This window comes from Beta vulgaris, chromosome 3 (genome assembly GCF_026745355.1).
Source record: "Beta vulgaris subsp. vulgaris cultivar EL10 chromosome 3, EL10.2, whole genome shotgun sequence".
NCBI classification, from domain to species: domain Eukaryota; kingdom Viridiplantae; phylum Streptophyta; class Magnoliopsida; order Caryophyllales; family Amaranthaceae; genus Beta; species Beta vulgaris.
Genome location: NC_079204.1, coordinates 12,831,031 through 12,850,300, shown reverse-complemented (window position 1 = coordinate 12,850,300; position 19,270 = coordinate 12,831,031). Strand labels below are relative to the sequence as shown.

The following is a 19,270-nucleotide window of genomic DNA, read 5'->3' as shown; positions in this document are numbered from 1 at the left end:
AATTCAGATTTAAAGATTTCTTTAAATTCTGGTTAAAAAGCCAAAAAATAATGTCGATTAATTAAACATTGATCTTAAGCAACTCACATAATTCATAAACTCAAATTTGATTAAGCCACACTATTGCCCGTTAAATAGGCCTACAAAGCATGTGAAGACAATTATAAGACCATGTTCACTTCAGTTGATTCTTACCAAACTAAATTAAACTTATTCTTGCTGAATTATTAAATTTATTTTTACTTAAAAGAACTTATTTTATTGATTTTCTACTACTTTCAGTTATACTATTTACTTGTGTTTTCCTATCAAAAAAAAAATACTTGTGTTTTATTGGACAATAGTATTACCGCACTTGACTTACTTTTACTGAATTGGCCTTATTTTTATTGAACTTATCTCTACCAAAACTTTTCTTTTAAGGTGAACTGAATAGGGCCTTAATGCTTTCCTAAAATGAAGACTAGCAAAAGTAAGAAATAAAGTCGACCGAAGGAACAAAAAATACTTGTTGTCTAACTATACACATTTATAAAGCAACTCGTAATAGCCTAGTAGTAAGCTAAATTAACTTTGATCCAATTCACTAAACCCGGTCCTTAAGTTGACTTCGTCTCATACGCATAAACCACTAAGTTGGAACCATTTAAAGTAGAGCTGGCAAAAATTGACCCAAAATGATATAAAAAAATGAGTCACGTTTCTCTCGTTCTCTCTTTCAGCACACATTAAGGAGATTCTGTCTTAACCTAAGCTGACGTCATGACTAGAGGTCATGAGTGAAGAAGAGTGCTTAGAAGGGTAAAGGCAAGTCGAAGGGGTTGTCGCCGTCTCCGGTAAAGAAGACAAAGTCTGTGGATGAAATAGCTGGCGTGTCGGAGTTGAATATTCCAAGTCCAATTCATGAACACAATGACCTCGATGAATTTGTGGGAGGAATAATAATGGAGGTTTCCCCTGTAACTATGGAGGAACAAATACAACACTCTATGGAGAAAGCGGTGCTTTCGCAGTGGCTGAAGGTCATAAACAGTGCTTCAAAGCCCGCTTCTACTCCGAGAAGACTGTCGTGGGCTGAGAGAGTTGAGGAAGTGATGTATTTTAAAATATACCGCAAGTGCACGGTGTCTGTTTGGCAGAAACTGGCAAATACGGGTCGATCCACAGGGAGAGGATTTCTACAGATTTATGTTCAATTATCTAACTACTTCCAGAGAGGAAAAATAATTGAGGAATTAATAACTAAGCTAGAGTAAACTAGAACGCAGAAAAATGGGAATTTATCAAATAAATAAAAACCTAGGGCAATCGATCGGTCCACCATGCTTATACCAGTTTAATCAATATAATATAGTTCAACAACACTTGGATTGAGGTTCGAATAAATGAAGCATTTCGTTAATCCTTGGTCAGGCATTAACAACTCCTAGATTAACATATGCCAGTACGGTCGCTCAACATAATCAAATCTACCTATTGTAATAAGCCTCTAATGAATATGATCTTTCGATTCTAATTCTTATTAGCTAAACATAACTCATGATATTGCGCAATTACATGAATTAAATAAGTATAACAAATCAACAAGAATTATTCTAGTTCAATCCAATTATCGAAGAACATCAAACCACAATCAAAAAGGTATAAACATGGCTTCCCTCTCTAAACCCTAGAAATAGACTACTCACTCATTATAATAAAGAACTCAATAAACATGATCAAAGTAAAACAATTCATTAAATTAAAGAAAGTAAAGAAGAATACCAAATGATTGAAGAACAATGGAAAAGGAAATCGACGATCTATATAATCTTTCAATGTAAAAGTTCAACAAAACTAGAGAGAATAAACTAAATGTTTTGGCCCTAAAAACGTCAATAATGAGATAGTCTAAATAAAATATTAAAAACCTATTTATACTCTCTACAAAACCGGCTAAAAAACCCGAAAAAATGCGTCCCGAGAAGCCGCCCGGTCGGGCGACGGTGATTAGGAAATTACGACAAAGAAGCAAATCCGCCCGATCGGACGCGCAAGCGATTTTGGCTCTTTTCTCACCCGGTTGACCGGGCTAATTTGCCTTGCATCGTAGTGAAATTTTGATATCGCCCGGTCGGGCGGATCCTCCCGGTCGGGCGGATCCTCCCGGTCGACCGGGCGAAGAAACTGCGATTTTGCGTCAACTTACGAAGGTTGTATCTCTCAAACCAAAAGTCGGATTTGGGCGTGTGACCTATCATTAGAAAGTCCTTGAAGTATAGTTTCCAAACCAACTGGAATTTCTTGATTATCAATTTTCTATCGAAAGTTATGATCAAAATAGTGAACAGGTGTCAGTTTTGACACTTCTTTCACCAACTCTTTGCTTCATTCTAACTCGAAATTGTCCCAAAAAGGTGCATTGTGATCCTTGAGCAATATATCTTCATCTTCAATGATTAATAGGCTTGATCTTAGGTAATCATAATCAATTTTCATCAAAGTAACCTGAAAATGATCAAAACACGCAAACGGGGAGTAGTAGAGCACAACTTACGTTATTCATTCCATTATGCACCTAAATGCTCTAAAAGGAGTTCTAAATGCAATCAAAATGCATATAAAAACTATATATAAATGTGACATATCAGGAAGAAACATCACAACCTGGCAATGCGACCAATCTGATGAATCCTGGTACGAATCTACCATCTGTTATGATAGAATCTGAAGACATTCAAGAAGAAGTTGAGTATTGGTCATCAACAATTGTTTGCTATGTTTTACGAGCTAAAACCCCCCCCCCTCTCTTACTATCATGAAGGGTTATTTTCAGCGAATTTGGGAGAAATTAGGGATTGATGAACTCGCTTTGATTGGGAAGGGAGTGTTTATAGTGCGTTTTGCTACCATGGAGTCCAGCTTGAATGCGGCCAATGAAGGATTCAATTTCTTTGATCAGAAGCCCCTTGTAATACTCCATATTTTTAGTAAGTTAATATTTATATTTTTAGAAAAGTTTTAGTTTTTAAAAATATTTTATTTACTAAAAAGGCTTATTATTTATTAGAAAGACTTTTATAAGAAAGGTTTTGGATATTTAAAATAAATTTTAGCCCAAATGAATTTCGGGCCTAACTTTTCTAAGTTTTACATTCAAGTAGTTGGTTCAAAATAAAATTAAAAATATTTTAAAAATCATTCCAAAAAGGTTTGCAAAAAGAAAAGAAAAAAACAAGATTTAAAGAAATTTCAAAAAAAAAAAATATTCCGGCGCATGAATCTCACGGTTATGTTTCATGAGGTTTTGGGTCACTTTTTGTCTTTTACTTATTTTTTAATTATTTTACCTTATATAAATATGTAATATGAGATAATTTATATCTTTTCCTAATCTTAATTGGATAAGCGTAAATATTAGTTATATCTTAACTAGATTAGTTTATCTTTTTCCCTAAATAAATCTTTTAGTTTCCTAGTCCTATTCCGATTCTACTTATCCAACTAGTATAAATATGGGTCTCCACCCATCATATTTTTCACACTAAATTTGAGAAACAAATCTCTTTTCTCAAGTTTAAACTCTCTTTCTCTTTTAGCCTACCTTTCTCTTCCTCCCTAATAATTATTAATTTTCAAGGTGTGTGTATTTGTAGATTTTTAATAATTGTTTTGCAAGTGTAGTATCATGTTTTTAGGAAAATATTTTGGATTGAAATACATATTTTTATGAGTTTTATTATGAACTGCATCTGTTTTATATGAGCATGTTTGAATGTTTACAAATTTTATTTATGAACTTTAAATTATGTCTTTCCTTTAATAGATTTATAAAGTTTGATCTTTGAATTTATATTCAAATATTTTAGAAGGAGTTTGATCTTTTGATTCACATTTAAATATTTAAGAAGGAGTGTTTTTGAACTATTATTATTTTTCAAAGGTTAACCCTTGAGCAAGTTATTTTATTTATGACTTTATATGGCTAAGTTTTAAGAATTATTATTCTTTTTAAAGGAGGATTATTTCAGAAGGATTTTTATTAGTTATATGATCTTTTATGATCACAATTATAAAGAGGCAACGGCTTATTATTTATTAGCAAGAACGGTAGTCATTATATTATTTACCCATGTACTTTTTGTATAAGTCATGTGGACAAGGTAGTTCCCCTCGTAATAGACTCATTAAGGAATACTAAACTTGGGGGGTGTGCACACTTTAGGAAAGGTACCTAGGCAAGGAAAAATAATTTTTATCAAAGTTATATACTTTATATTATATAAGTATTATCAAGTATCCATGAAAGGTTTTTTGAAATTAAATATTTCAAAAGTTTAATTAAATAAAGTGTTTAATATTTCACATATACATGTACTCAGTATTTTTACTGACACGCTTTTGTTTTGTTTTGTTTTATGGCTTTGTCCCTGTAATGACCCTATTTTGGCGAGCAGATTTTTTCAGGTTGATTGATATGATGTATACTTCATATAGGGGAGCTAGTGAGGAATCATAATTAGTCAAAGAGTAGTTATTTTATTTTCTTTATGTTCATTGTTATATAGTATTACAATAAAGTTTATATTAATAAAGAGAAGTTATTTAAGTTATTTCCGCTGCATTAGTTTAAGTTCAATTAGTAGTTAGTATTAAAGCTTTTAACGTTATCACGTGGTGGTAATACTCTCAAGTTTCTCAAGGAGTTTATATTAAAATAAGTTTTTCAAAAGAGAGAAATTTGGGGGTGTTACACCCCTAGTGGTGCATTTGTGGGATCCTGATATGTCTATTGATAAAGTGGAACTGAAGAGTTTACCTATTTGGATTAAGCTTCCAAGTTTTCCTATAAATATTGGCGCGAAAGGAGTCTGTACAAGATTGGTGGCCTCATTGGACTTGTTAAGCAGATGGACCAAGCAAGTCGATCCAAGGATAAATTGGCATTTGCTCGTATTATGGTGGAGGTTGGCGTCCAACAAATGCTATCTGAGGTTATTTCTTTTGTAAATGAGCATGGTGCGGTGATGGAACAATGAATATGAATGGGAACCGGTACTGTGTGAGAAGTGTCTTGGTTATGGTCATGAGGCAGCAGCTTGTAGGAAAACTACTGGAAGGAAGATATGGGTGCAGAAAAAGAGGGCGGATGAGGAGGGATTCACCATGGTAGGAAATTAAAAGGCCAGAGTTGATGTGCCTGCCACTGTCATACCAACACATATCTCATTTATAGCCTTACAGAATACTAATGAGGAGGCTGAAAGCTCAGATTCGCTGCCCATACATACAGATGATGGTGGATCAGGAGCAGCACAGGTGTAGCAGGATGGTGAGAACAGTGGTGGAAGGGAGCGGGGGTGGCCTCCCCTTCTCCTAATGGATAGCATTTTGGCTTGGAATGTAAGAGGCCTAAACACAGTAGCCAAGCAGAATGAGGTGAGGTTTTTTCTCAACTCTCGTAATGTAAAATTGTTTAGCCTCTTGGAGACTAGGGTCAAAAATCCTAAACTTGGTAATATGTACTTAAATTTGTGTCATGGATGGTGTTTCTCCCATAACAATAGCTGTCATGAGAATGGGAGGATTGTTATTGGTTGGTGTCCTAGTTCTTTTACTGTTGACATAGTAAGTATGACAAGTCAATTCATTCATTGTTGCATTACCCCAAGACATAATGAGGAGTTCTTATGTACTTTTGTATATGGGTTTAATGGCCTGATGAGTAGAAGAGAGTTGTGGAGTGGGTTAAAAAAAACATTGCAAATGGAGGGGTGAAACCTTGGATCTTAATGGGGGATTTTAATGCCCTGAGTAGGACTGATGATAGGATTGGTGCTCCTGTTAGGAATTTTGAAGTGATTGATATGGTGGATTGCTTAGAGTATTGTCACCTTGTAGATGTGAAATCGACAGGGAGGTATTTTACCTTGGAATAACAAACACGAAGGGGAGAGGAAAGTATTCTCTAGAATTGATAGTGGTGTGGCCAATCTAGAATGGATTGATAAATATTATGTAGCTGGGTTTTCTTGCCTGAAGGAAACTATGCTCACACCCCTGCCCTTTTGAGTGTCTACCCTGACATGGGAAAGAAAACACCATTTAGATTTCATAATATGTGGTGTAATCAAACCCCCCCCCCCCCCCATGTTGACTGTTGTCAGGAATGAGTGGAGAAAGCAGGTTATTGGATGCCCTATGTTTAAAGTTTGGAGATGTTGAAGCTAAATGTAATCAAAGCTAAACATGATCTGGCTGATATCCAAGAACAGATGCATAGACAGATGGATGATGTGAGTCTGGTTACTAGAGAAATAGAGGCTCTGACAAGACTTAGAACTACTCAACTGTCCTGCCTGATATTATCTCTCTCAGTCAAGGAGCCTTTGTTGCAAGGAGAAGCATTATTAACAATGTAATAATTTACCAAGACCTTGTGAAGTTGTACAAAAGGCAGAATACAAGAGCAGGTTGCTTGATGAAATTAGACCTCAAGAAAGCATATGACATGGTGAACTGGAATTTTGGCCAGCAAATACTTAAGGGGACTGGTTTTCCTTCTTTCTTTGTGAAGTTAGTTATGGAGTGTGTGAGATCTCCTAGATTTTCTATTATGTTGAATGGAGCCCCCTGTGGTTTTTTTGAAAGTCATAGAGGTCTGAGACAAGGTTATTGGATATGCTTTAGATTACAAAGGTTATCGTTGTCTTGATCCTGTTACCAACAAAGTCTTTATCAGTCGTCATGTTCTCTTTCACGAGCATAAGTTCCCTTATCGTGCTCTGGTTGGTCATGTGTCTAATGTGCCTTACACATCGCCTCTGGCCCTGACTTTTGATTGGAGTCCCACTTGTATGTCTCCCTCTCCCGTCTCGACCCTTGGATTGCCTTATGTGCCCTGTGGTCTTGCCTATCCTTCCCCGAGTCCTCCTAATCCTCCCTCACAAAGCAGCGCTGCTGGTGCCTTGGATCCCGTCCAGCCAGCGCTCGCTGCGCCTCTCCCCTCCCCCCATTGAATGTTATGTCGGGCCCGCTGATTTTTTTTATTGCCCGCTAGGTCCAGCTTCACTTCACAAACGCGCACTGTTTTGCGCTTCCAGCGATCGCTGGCCCAGCTTCCCACCCGCGCACTGCCTCGCGCGCTGGGCTTCCAGCGTCTGCTGGCCCAGTCTCTCCTTCCTCTTCGCTTGTTGCATCCCCGCCCAGCCTAGCTGGTTCCCCTAACCCGCGTGCCATTGGGCCCTCTTCTTCGTTTGAGGGTGTTACCCCCTCTTCGCGGCATTCTAGTGTCGCTCCCACTTCTCCCATTGTTGAGTCCCCCTCTTCCCACGTTTCCCAGTCCCCTATTGTCGTAAACCATCATCCCATGGTCACTCATTTAAAAGACGTGTCCAGGCCTAAAGTCTTAATGAACTTAAAAACTGAAATTGTAGAGTCTAAACCTACTAATTTTAAACAAGCTTCTAAAGACTCTCGTTGGCGTCAAGCTATGCTTAAATATAAGGCTTTAATCAATAATGACACATGGGAGTTGGTACCTTGTAACTATGACAAGAATCTACTGGTTGTAAGTGGGTTTATCGGATTAAATACAATTCTGATGGTTATGTGGAGCAGTTCAAAGTCAGGCTTGTCATGTTTGGAAATCACCAGCAGGCAGGTATTGATTACTTTGAAACCTTTAGTCATATTGTTAAGCATACTATTGTTCGCTTAGTTTTTACTATTGTTGTTTCTCTCAAATGGTCTATTCGTCAATTAGATTTCAAAAATGCTTTTCTTCATGGATTCTTTCATGAAGAGGTTTATATGACCTCCTGGTTTCATTCATCCATCTAAACCTACTCATATTTGTCGTCTTCGTAAGTCCATTTATGGTTTGATACAAGCTTCTCAAGCTTGGTTCTCTCATTTCAGCAATTTCCTATTATTTATTGGTTTCAAGTGCAGCAGTTATTGTGACACTTCCATGTTCACTCTCAAATTTCGTGGTCATCTGATTATTCTTCTATTATATGTTGATGACATTGTTCTTACCGGTATTAGTCCTGCCCTTGTTACAAAATTCATCTTTGTTCTTTGTTCTCAATTTGCTATGAAGGATTTAGAGGATCTGGTTTGTTTTTTTCTCAAAACAAGTATGTTTCTGATTTACTTTGTAAATTCCATCTTTATACTGTTAAAATAGTTCGCACCCTTGTTGTCTCTAGAGTTACATTGTCTCTTCTTGATGGAGAACTTCTTGCTGATCCCACGGATTATCGTAATATGGTTGGTGCATTGCAATACTTAACTATGACTCGTCTAGATATAGCTTATGCTGTTAATATAGTGTCTCAGTTTATGCATGCTCCTCGTACTACTCACCTTCATGATGTGAAAAGAATTTTCAGATATTTGCAGGACACTTTGGATTTCAGTCTTTTCTTATATAGCAACAGTATACCTACTGTTGTTCCTGCTCTGATGCAGATTGGGCAGTTTGTCTTGACACTCGTCGTTTTACTATTGCTATGCTGTTTTTCTTGAGAAGAATCTTATTTCTTGGAGCTCGAAAAAGCAATCTTCTGTGTCTAAATCCTCCACTGAAGCTGAATACAGGGTCGTTGCCTACACAGCTGCAGAAACTATTTGGCTCAAGCAACTTCTTGCTGACATTGACTATTTTCTTCGCCGTCCTATGATCGTCTATTGTGATAATGTTTCTGCTACTTATCTCACTGCTAATCCAGTTCATCATGATCGCAACAAACATATTGATGTGGATTATCATTTTGTTAGAGAAATGGTTGCCAAAGGATCGGAGGTCTTATTATTCGACATGTTCATACTCAGCATCAGGTTGCTGATATTTTTACTAAGGGCCTAACTACTGACTTGTTTACTAAACATCGTTCCAATCTATCCGTTGTTTCACACCGTAATGATTGAGGGGTGTATTAGAGTAATATTGTATGTAAAAGGATTACGGGTGTTCGCGGTTTGGGATGTAACCCAACCCAAACAGCAAATTTATGGTTTGATATTTTTCCAACCCAAACAGCACCGCACTTTTACCCAAATCAACGCAAACCGAACCGCGGAAAACGGTTTGGTTTGCGGCTTAACCATTTTTTCCTCCGCGATTTTAATTTTGTAATCTAAGAGTAAAAAAAATTGTTCATCTATATTAGAGTCCAAAGAAATACGAAGTTGTCTATATAATTAAACATAAATAATAATTTATCAAAAGTGTCCAACTTCTTTACCTCAAACTTATTTTTTCAGTTGTGTACTTGTATGCCACTTTGTCAAATGTATTTAGAAATTTTTTTAAAAAAAATTATATAAAATTGCAGTTTATGGTGCGGTTTCGATTTACAAAAATTAAAACCCAACCCAAATTGCAAACCACGATTTGCTTGAAATCATAACCAAAAACACAATTTTAAAACTGCAAACCAACTCAAACCGCGAAAAAACGATTTGGTGGGTCAGGACCGCACTCTTTTTTTTTTGAGGAAAAAAAAAAAAAAAAAAAAAAAAAAAAAAAAAAAAAAAAAAGGACCGCACTCTAAACAGCCCTAAAAAGGACAATAGGAACTTTTGCTAGTCTTAAATATGTATTATAAACACTATATATATTACATGTCAGGATTTGACCTAATTAGATTAACACAATTATTTTCTACCCTTTCTACATTTTCTTCCAGGGTACATGCAAATTTCGAGTTGTATTTGCTTTTGTTTACGAATATGTTATTGTTTTTTGTTTGATTTGATTTGAGATTTGTGATTAAATTTCATTTTTTGCTGAGAAATTTGTCAATCGCAGTATTTTTGATCTATTTTTTGTTCGTTAATTTATTTTTGCACTGCTTGACAGTTTACATGCCGAAATTTGCTGCCTTTGAATTGTTTGTTTTTGACTCTGCGCTGGTTTATGAATTTGCATTAGTTTTACAGTGGGAGAAGCTGAAAGAGGATAGAGGGGAGGGGTTTTAGGATAGGTTATGGCTGCAAACGTGAGTGAGGACTCTGTTCACGTCCCCTCGACTTCACCTCCGTATTGGGATGCTGATGATAGTGATGATGATGGAGGTAATTTTTAGCCTGTCGCTTTGATTTTCCCCCGCCTTTGCTAATGCTGCTTTATCTGCCATTTTTTTCTGAGCATGTTAATCAGTATGATCACAAATTGCAAAGGTATTAGAATTAGAGAATAACCCTCTGTTTATTTTGTGCTGCTTTTAGTTATCATAGGGGTCCTTGCTAATGTAATAATTCTACCTAGAACTAATACACAAGTATATACTTTCTCTGTTTAGAAATAGTTGCACCATTTCTATTTTGTGTACTATTCACATCTTATACTTAAATTGTCTTTGGTGATTTATATTTTAGGAAAAACATAGTCATGTGGGGGTCTTGTTAAATTTGTCTCGATGTAAATTTTTTTAAAATAAATTTTTTATAATTTTTACTTACTGATAATTAAAGATGTTAATGGTTGAAATCATACATCGGCATGCGTGAAAGTTAGAAATGGTGCAACTATTTCTAAACGGAAGAAGGGTGCGTTCTGTTCAACTTAAAAAATTAAGTTTCAGGTCCAATAAGTTCAGATAAGTTCAGATAAGTTGCAATAAGGTCTAATAAGTGCAATAAGTTCCAATAAGGTCTAATAAGGTCCAATAAGTTCCAATCAGGTGCAATAAGTTCCAATCAGGTGCAATAAGTTCCAATCAGGTCTAATAAGGTCCAATAAGTTCCAATCAGGTCTAATAAGGTCCAATAAGGTCCAAATAGTCAATGTTTAATAAACATTTGTATTATTGTCCACTATTTTGTTATTCATAATTTCATATCACTATTAGCGGATTATGTTATAATTAGAATTTTAATTAAAGTACCACAATGATTATATAGTATTATAATTGTATTAGTGTCTATTATTTTATTATTTATTTGTATTATGTCTATCATTTTATTATTTATTTGTATTATGTCTATTATTTTATTATTCATATTACTATTAGCTGATTATGTTATTATTAGAATTTTTTATTAAAGTACCACAATGTATAGTATTATACTTGTATTATTGTCTATTATTTGATTATTCATATTGCTATTGAATAATATTATAATCATGGTCAAATAATTAAGGTTAACAACAATAATAATAATAATAATAATTACATATAATAATAATAATAATAATAATAATAATTAAGGTTAACAATAATTATAATCATGGTCAAATAATTAAGGTTAACAATAATAATAATAATAATAAAAATAATAATTACATAATAATAATTAAGGTTAACAATAATAATAATGATTATTAATTTTTTGATTTTCTACTAGTGTTTTATAAAATTAAAACAACACTATTAGATATATTAGTGATGAAAGTTATGTATAGGCAAATATATAAATAGTAATTTTTTTGTTAAATTAATTATCATAAGAGATAATTAATAATCATTATTTTTTAAAGGACGAATTATAATAATTATTATTCCATAAAAAATTTTGAGGGGTAGTATTTACGTTAGTGGTAATATTTATGTTATTCATGGTCAATGTTTTTGTCTAATAAGGTCAAATAAGTTTCAATCAGGTTCAATAAGGTCTAATAAGTTTCAATCAGGTCCAATAAGGTCTAATAAGTTTCAATCAGGGTCAATAAGTTCCAATAAGGTCCAATAAGGTCAATCAGGTTCAATCAGGTCCAATAAGTTCCAATCAGGTCCAATAAGTTGAATCAGGTCCAATCAGGTCCAATCAGGTTTAATAAGTTCCAATAAGTTCAGTTCAGGTTCAATAAGTTAAGTTCAGATAAGTTCCAATAAGTTCAGGTCCAATAAGTTGAATAGAACGCACCCGAAGTATGTCATTATTGTGCTGTTGCATACTGTTCACTGTGAGGGGAATATATTGTTCTTTCATGGAGAGGTTGGAGCTCCTTGTCGTCCTATTTCTACAAGTCCATTGCTTTTGTTTGCTTAAATTGGCTCCCTTATATTATACCCCGTTGTTGAAGATACTTCCTCCTATCAACCCTTGTTGTCATTTTGGTTTTCGGAAGGTATACAAGACCTTGATTAGGAACGCTTGGATCCCATCAATCAGATGATTATGATGTAATTACATGTTACTACTCAAGGAACTATGTGGCAAGTCCGCAAAGATATTAAACTTAACAAAACCACTTGCTTACCTACCACTCTCGTCATTGGCGCTTTAGGATTCGTATCAATGCCAATGCATGTTAGCTTATTTGGATGGTATTATGACTTATTCAAAGCATAGCTATGTGGAAGGCACTGCCTTAGATACAATAGGAAAGTACTTTCTGTGCCGTGTCATTGAAACTAAAGAGATACTTGTCTGTAATTCTTAATATTTTTGCATATTGCTCAAAGTTTGTAAATTTTATAGAAGGATTCACTTTTTCGTGTATAATTATAGAAAATCCTGTCATGTGATAAGGACTTTTTCGAAATCTTATAATGGAAAGGAGAACCCATGTATTGTTTGAGACTTCATACGACTACTAGTGCTTATGATGAAAGGGAACTCTCATAAAAGGTCATGCTTCCTGTGCGAAACTCTTAAACCTGAAAAAATTTGGGGGAAACTTCTTTTAATTGCCAGCAAGTTCTTCCTTATGAATGTGCAAAGTCTCAAATATTTTTCTCATAATCAAACTAAACCTGAACTGTGCGAGTTGCAATGCTGATGGCATATGGATAGTACAGTGCTATCTATTAGAAAGATTAAGTTAACATGTACAAAGGAGAGGTTAAATATTTCTATTTGCTTATTAGAAAGGGTCTTGACTTCTGGAACACGTGTGTATGTATGCTTTCAAATAATGATGGATCACACAGGAGATAATGTTGAGAAAATTATTCTATGGACGTATGTCTCTAGATGAAATGGTCTATATTTCTCTGAAATAACTCCTTTCAGTCTATGCTGTTTAGGGGTCCATTGCGAACATTTGGACCACTATATGTGAACGTTTGAGGTCGTTTTGGATATGGGTTGGTGTTCTCTCAGCTGGTTTTCCTGTCTGATGCCCTCTTTTCTGCTTTCATTTTAAGCATTTAATCTTACATCTTGTTTATGATATGTCTTTCCGTTCTAGTTACCCCTTTTAGTTGGTATGGCCTTCTTTTTGATGTACGACTAGGTATGCTGTTGCTAATTTGTTCATTGGAGCAATGGAAGTGAAAAGTAATGAAGTTTCCTGTATTTGTGTTGCTACTTGTGCTTTTCCAATCAAGATAATTACCCAGTTAGCATATTTGAGATCTTCGTCTCCGTTCTTGCAGGGCCAAAGCCTGAAGAGCTGTATGCTAAGTACACATGGAGGATTGATAAGTTTTCGCAGATTAAGAAGAGAGAGCTTCGCAGTAATGCATTTGAAGTTGGCGGCTACAATTGGTTAGTTTCTTTTTGTAGCTTGATATTTGGTCGATATCCCTGTTTCCTAACTTTCTCACTTGTGAGTTAGGGTCTCTTAGGTTATATCTTTTACGTATGTATCGAGTAGACCAACTTATCTCATACTTTTCATGCTCATTGTTCTTGGCTTCTGTTTGCTCATGTGTGCTCTGTGAGGGTGGTGATTGTCCATTATCATAGTTATTTGTCTTCAATCTATAATTTTTACCTGATATTGATTCTTTCTACCATCCATCTATATAATACAGATTTTGATCAGTTCCATTTGTACATTTAAAGCTAATCCTATCAATCTTTTAAACATTTTGTCAAGTTATGCATGTTTTTCTTAGAACATATTGTTCTATATGAAACTGACATTCAATGTAAATGTCGTAATTATATTAATGTGCTGATAGCATAATTGCTCAATGTATTTACGAGTACCTTGCAATATGCAACCATTGTCAAGTTTTCTTTGCTGATGGGTTTGATGGTAGCCATTTGTAAATTGATATTTATTTTTGTTATCTAGTACTGTAATTTAGGGTTATTAATGTACGAGTATTAGTTTGGGGTTTGGATTCAGTTATCTAAGCATTCTGTAAGTATGATGTCGCTTCTGTTTTTCGCAGGTACATCTTGATATATCCTCAGGGGTGTGATGTCTGTAACCATCTCTCCTTGTTTCTTTGTGTTGCTAACCATGATAAGCTTCTTCCAGGTTTGGTTGAGTTGTCTATTAATATTCTTCACGGCTTTGCTTTGCTCACCCACCCTTTAGTCTACTTATGTTTCAAGTTCTGCTCACTTAAATGTTTCTCCTTTTTTGGTGGATCAGGATGGAGTCACTTTGCTCAATTCACTATCGCTGTTGTGAATAAAGATGCAAAAAAGTCAAAATATTCTGGTCAGTGGTCAAAAACTGATGTTTTACTTTACATGCAACTGCATCTTGAATGGTTTTCCTGATATTGATATGTGATGCGTAAATTGTCGCAGATACGTTACATCGTTTCTGGAAAAAAGAGCATGATTGGGGGTGGAAAAAGTTTATGGAGCTATCTAAAGTGTCAGATGGTTTTGTGGATGCAGACGACGTACTTACCATTAAGGCTCAAGTTCAAGTGATCAGGTAGTTTGCATTTTTTTTCTCTTATTTTTTTGGTGCCTCTTAGGATGAAAAAAGAATTTTATTGATCTGAAAGAGGAGGAAGTATTTCTTTTGGTTGATAAGACATTTTCCAACATATAAGATAGTCGCAAATTGTTTATGTAGAAAGAGAGAACTTGGTTTGGAATTAGTGCAGACAATCAGCTGACTCTGTTGAAAATTTGCTGTTCGGGCTTTTGTAAATTGTAACCACATTACATTCTTGAAGTAGTTTCTTGCCTCTCTCAATTCTTGTGCAACGCTGATTGTAAAGATTTTGCATGCCTGACAGTCACTACAACAGGCCTTTACCATCTTCCAAAATTGGCTTTGTCCACTTTTTCCAGTTGAACTTCATAAATTGACCGTGTGTAAAATTGATATGTGAGGTCTTATACTCTTATTAGGTTTTTTAATATGTATTTTGGAAATATTCATTTTCTATTATAATTTTTAAAGATGATCACTGCTTTAAGTTTTTCCTTGTGAAATAATTTTTTGCATATACTACAAAGCACGGGAGTATGTTGTGGTTAATTGCTTGGAACTTTCGAACTCAGTTGTGTTACCATAACCACTATGATGTGTTTGCTTGTTATGTTTGCTTGTTAGCTATTATTCTCTACAAGCAAAGGTCATGATGTTATTATTTTCTAGTATTATTTGTTGGCTTATTAGCTTCTATGTGAGAGGGATACCTCACCCCTTCAGATATTCAGCTGGCATATTGAAGTAGTAAATCAAAGTCCTCTTTATTCGTGCAACCGACTTGATCTTCAGCGCTCTCTGGTGTGTATGTTATTAAGCTGGAGCTGTCTATAGAAATGGCCAAGTTTTTTAAATCTGTGGTTGACTACTGGATATTTGGTGGCATGGCAATGTGATTGACCTGTATGACTAATCTTTTTCTCAAGAACTTTTAAGGAGGACCTCTTTGTTCTTAAATTCGTGGCATGAAGTTGTGTTTGGCTGTAGTTGATTTTGATGAGTCTCTCTCATTGAACATTCATATTGTAACATGTAATTGGGGAAGTTTCTTCCCTATTTGATGAAAAAGCTATGTACTATTATTTGAGCATATTGGATTACCTGCGTGCCAATTGGTTGTAGGGAGAAGGCAGATCGACCATTTCGCTGTCTGGACTGTGCGTATAGAAGAGAACTTGTTCGAGTGTACCTAACAAATGTTGAGCAGATCTGCCGGCGTTTTGTTGAAGAGAGAGGAGGAAAGCTGGGAAAGCTGATAGAGGACAAAGCTAGGTGGTCAAGGTGTGTTTCTCTATTATTGTGAAAATGCTGGCTGACTTGTGAAACTGGTATATATATTCCACAGTTAAAGATGACTCAGTCTATAGTTATTTTCTATATGCTCTTCACTGATGGAAATAAGTGTTGCTGTACCAGGTGTTCACAACACATTTTCAGTTTATGTATGATGTGGTTTTCTCATCTATCTATCATGTGCTTTTTTCAAGTTTTCTTGGTTCCACACTGCATTTATTTTTAGTATATTCTTGCAATCCAAAGTTCGGAGCTCATATGATGTAATTATTGCACTAATATTATTGAATATATAGTTGCTATACTGCTTTTATTTTTAGTATATTCTTGCAATTCCAAACTTCAAAGTTAGGAGTTCATCTGATGTGATTACTGCGCATTATTGGACATATAGTGCTTTTGGTCTTTGTGAACAAATTTTTGTCTATATTTTTTGATCAAATTTGAGTGGATATCTTTTCCAAAATCTATCGTTATGTTTGTGATTTATTAGTATTTGTGCTGGCAGTTTTTGTGCAATTTGGCTAGGAATGGATCAGAATACAAGACGTCGCGTGTCAAGGGAGAAGAAAGAGATGATACTAAAAGTTGTTGTGAAGCATTTTTTTATAGAGAAGGAGGTCACATCTACTTTAGTTATGGATTCATTGTACAGTGGGCTGAAAGCGCTTGAAGGTCAAAGCAAAGGCAAAAAAGGAACGGAAAAGTCACTAGAGGGTGAAGATACACCTGCTCCTATTGTTCGAGTGGAGAAGGATGTGTTTGTTTTGGTAGATGATGTCTTATTACTACTTGAGAAGGCTGCCATGGAACCATTGCCTCCAAAGGATGACAAGGGTCCTCAGAACCGCACCATGGTGAGTTCTATCTAAGAAAGTGTGTGTGTGTTCATGTTTAACTTCAAATCACTACTTTTTTCTGGGGTTCTTTAGCACTCACATTTTTAAGCATGGTTTCTAGTTGGGGATTCAACCTTAGTCCTTTGGTCTCTTATCTACTTGTTTCTAAAATTTTGGGTTGCATGGTTTTTTTTATATTTTCGTTAAAAAGCCTCAGCATTTTATCCTCGGTGTTTCTTTCCATTTACCGAATTTGTGGTCCTTTTTTTATGTGCATGCAGTATTTGACCATGAATTTGACTAAGAATTATCTTGTATTCTTATTCAACCTGTAGTTATTAACATGCTTTCTTTTTAAGCATACTGATGGATTTTTTATTGTACTTTCCGATTTTCATTGTTGATAATGAGGACTTTGACTTGTCTGATGTACAAACTTGACATTAATACTGTCTTAATTAATTTTGATGTTTGCTTGTCATAATTTAGATATCTATACCAACGTTACCACTTACCACTGGTTTGTTGGGTTCAGCAATTAAGTCTACCATACACAAATTATTATAATAGACGGTCTAATTTTAATATAAAATTAGACAATGCAAACCTACGTTCTCCTAAGAAGCCCATTCAATTTCTCTCTAACCTAACACTATTTTTAGGTATCTTGCACCATCCTAGTCGTCCATTCTCTTCTCCTTCTTTTATTTCCCTTCTAAATTTTGAATTAGAACAAACAATTTTTAAAAATAGTCCGTCAGTCTTACAAAATGGATTAAGCTAGTCACTAAATGGATTAAATCAGTCACTAAATGAATTAAAGAATGTTATTATTGAATAGATTAAACTGGTCACTAAATAGATTAAAATGGTCACTAAATAGATTAAAGTAGTCACTATATTAAGAAATATGATCTATTCTCTTCTTAATATTGGGCTTGGGCCGCGCCTACTTTTAAATTAAAAGTAGACGGTCTCTTACAAGACCAACTGGTCTACCATATTGTGAAAGTATGCTGTTGAGCACACAGGTTTTCTCATCAGCCCGACTTAAGAGCACCGCTTGTTTTGCTATTCTTTGGGCCCACTTATGACAAAGTTACTAAAATACCCCTACATCTAGGGAAGCCAATTCTCCACCAGCTAGAGCTGACTAAAGTACCCTCATTAATTGGGGCTCCTATCCTCTCTAAATAAGGGTTGTTTCATCAGACAAAGGGAAGCAATTCTAAGCTACAAAACGAGAGCAACTCTCTCTACATTGATTACTTTCTCTCTCTACCTCAATCATTTACTGACTTGAACGTCGGAGGGGCGATCCCGGGACCACCTCGGGGTAGGCTAACCTTATTTTGCAGGATGCCGATGTACGGATAACGGAGCTCATGCGTACTTTCTTGGGGCCCACATCAAGTCTCTCATCACACATTAGCATGCTCAATTTCTAAGCAAAAATAGTTATGTTTATTTGTTATGCATCGCGCTGCAAGCAGTCATGAGACTTGAACACTGTCTCTTGTTTGTTGATGCAATTGTTTGAGAATTTTGATACATCTAGAGCTGTGTGTAGGATGAAGATAGTGGAGAGGATCCCAACAAAGACTCTATTGAGTGTGATAAGAGGCGTTTGACGGAAATAGGCCGAAGGACGGTGGAAATTTTTGTGCTTTCTCATATTTTCAGGTCTTTGTTCTTACAAAAGTATATTTGAACTCCAAATGTCTTTCCAATGGCATGCAGTTACTAAAACATCTTTCAACTATACAGCAATAAAATTGAAGTGGCCTACCAGGAAGCTCTCGCGTTAAAGAGACAAGAGGAACTCATTCGTGAAGAGGAGGCTGCATGGCTGGCTGAGAGTGAGAAGGCCAAGCGAGGTGCTGGAGATAAGGACAAAAAATCAAAGAAAAAACAGGTTGCTCCTTATTATGCAACAATTGATTTTTGAAACTTCTTGTAGTCTGAAGCTGACTCTCAAATCTTTTAGAAACTAGAGTGGGAAATTAGATATTATATTTGGTTTTGGCTCTCCTTGAATGATAAGGAGGCGAGTGGTGTGAAGAAATGAGATTCGTCCAAATTGTGTTTTCATTTCAGTTGGTGTGGTTATATTCAGGTCCGGTCCTGGAGGTAGTTTTGAGGGGCAACTGCTCAAGGCCCGTTAATATAAAGGGCCCAATTTTGATTTAAAGCTTGTAACAAAAGGGAGAAACAACAATTATTAAAATCAATAATATGAAGTTTGGCTTGGTGGTTTGCATGTCATTTGCTAGTGTGGAGGACATGGGTTCAAATCCCATAAAGGATAGAAAGTTTGTTTTTCTATTTTTCTTTTACAATGGTTTGCTTTTCTATATTCAACTTCTTTTTATATTTTTTTTATCTAAATTTTTTCTTTTTATACCTTCTATCACACAATACTTTTTACACTTTATATTTTTATTAGTCGTACTTACCCTTTGCAATTTTATTTTAGGATACAACCCATTGTTATTTTAATCTTTTTTATTTTTCAACAAACATGAACCACCGCTTACTCTCCTCCAAGTAAAATAAGTACTTTGTTACCTCGTGT

At 35.3% G+C, this 19,270-nt stretch overlaps 1 protein-coding gene across 3 annotated transcripts; it reads left to right on the top strand.

Moving 5' to 3' along the window:
- Positions 1–9,604: 9,604 nt before the first annotated feature.
- LOC104888924 (TNF receptor-associated factor homolog 1a) lies at positions 9,605–18,948 on the top strand. Of its 3 annotated transcripts, none has more exons than XM_010674039.4 (10): positions 9,605–9,675; positions 9,928–10,062; positions 13,311–13,422; positions 14,058–14,146; positions 14,264–14,332; positions 14,425–14,557; positions 15,686–15,844; positions 16,365–16,713; positions 18,266–18,378; positions 18,463–18,948. In XM_010674039.4, the coding sequence occupies exons 2-10, from the start codon at positions 9,975–9,977 to the stop codon at positions 18,641–18,643; spliced, it is 1,293 nt and encodes a 430-aa protein (XP_010672341.2). In that variant the 5' UTR covers positions 9,605–9,675; positions 9,928–9,974; the 3' UTR covers positions 18,644–18,948. The 3 variants fall into 3 exon arrangements, with proteins under 3 accessions (XP_010672341.2, XP_048497053.1, XP_048497052.1); XM_048641096.2 differs by having other exon boundaries at positions 9,607–9,675; positions 9,920–10,062; XM_048641095.2 differs by lacking the exon at positions 9,605–9,675 and having other exon boundaries at positions 9,691–10,062.
- The last annotated feature ends 322 nt before the right edge of the window (positions 18,949–19,270 follow it).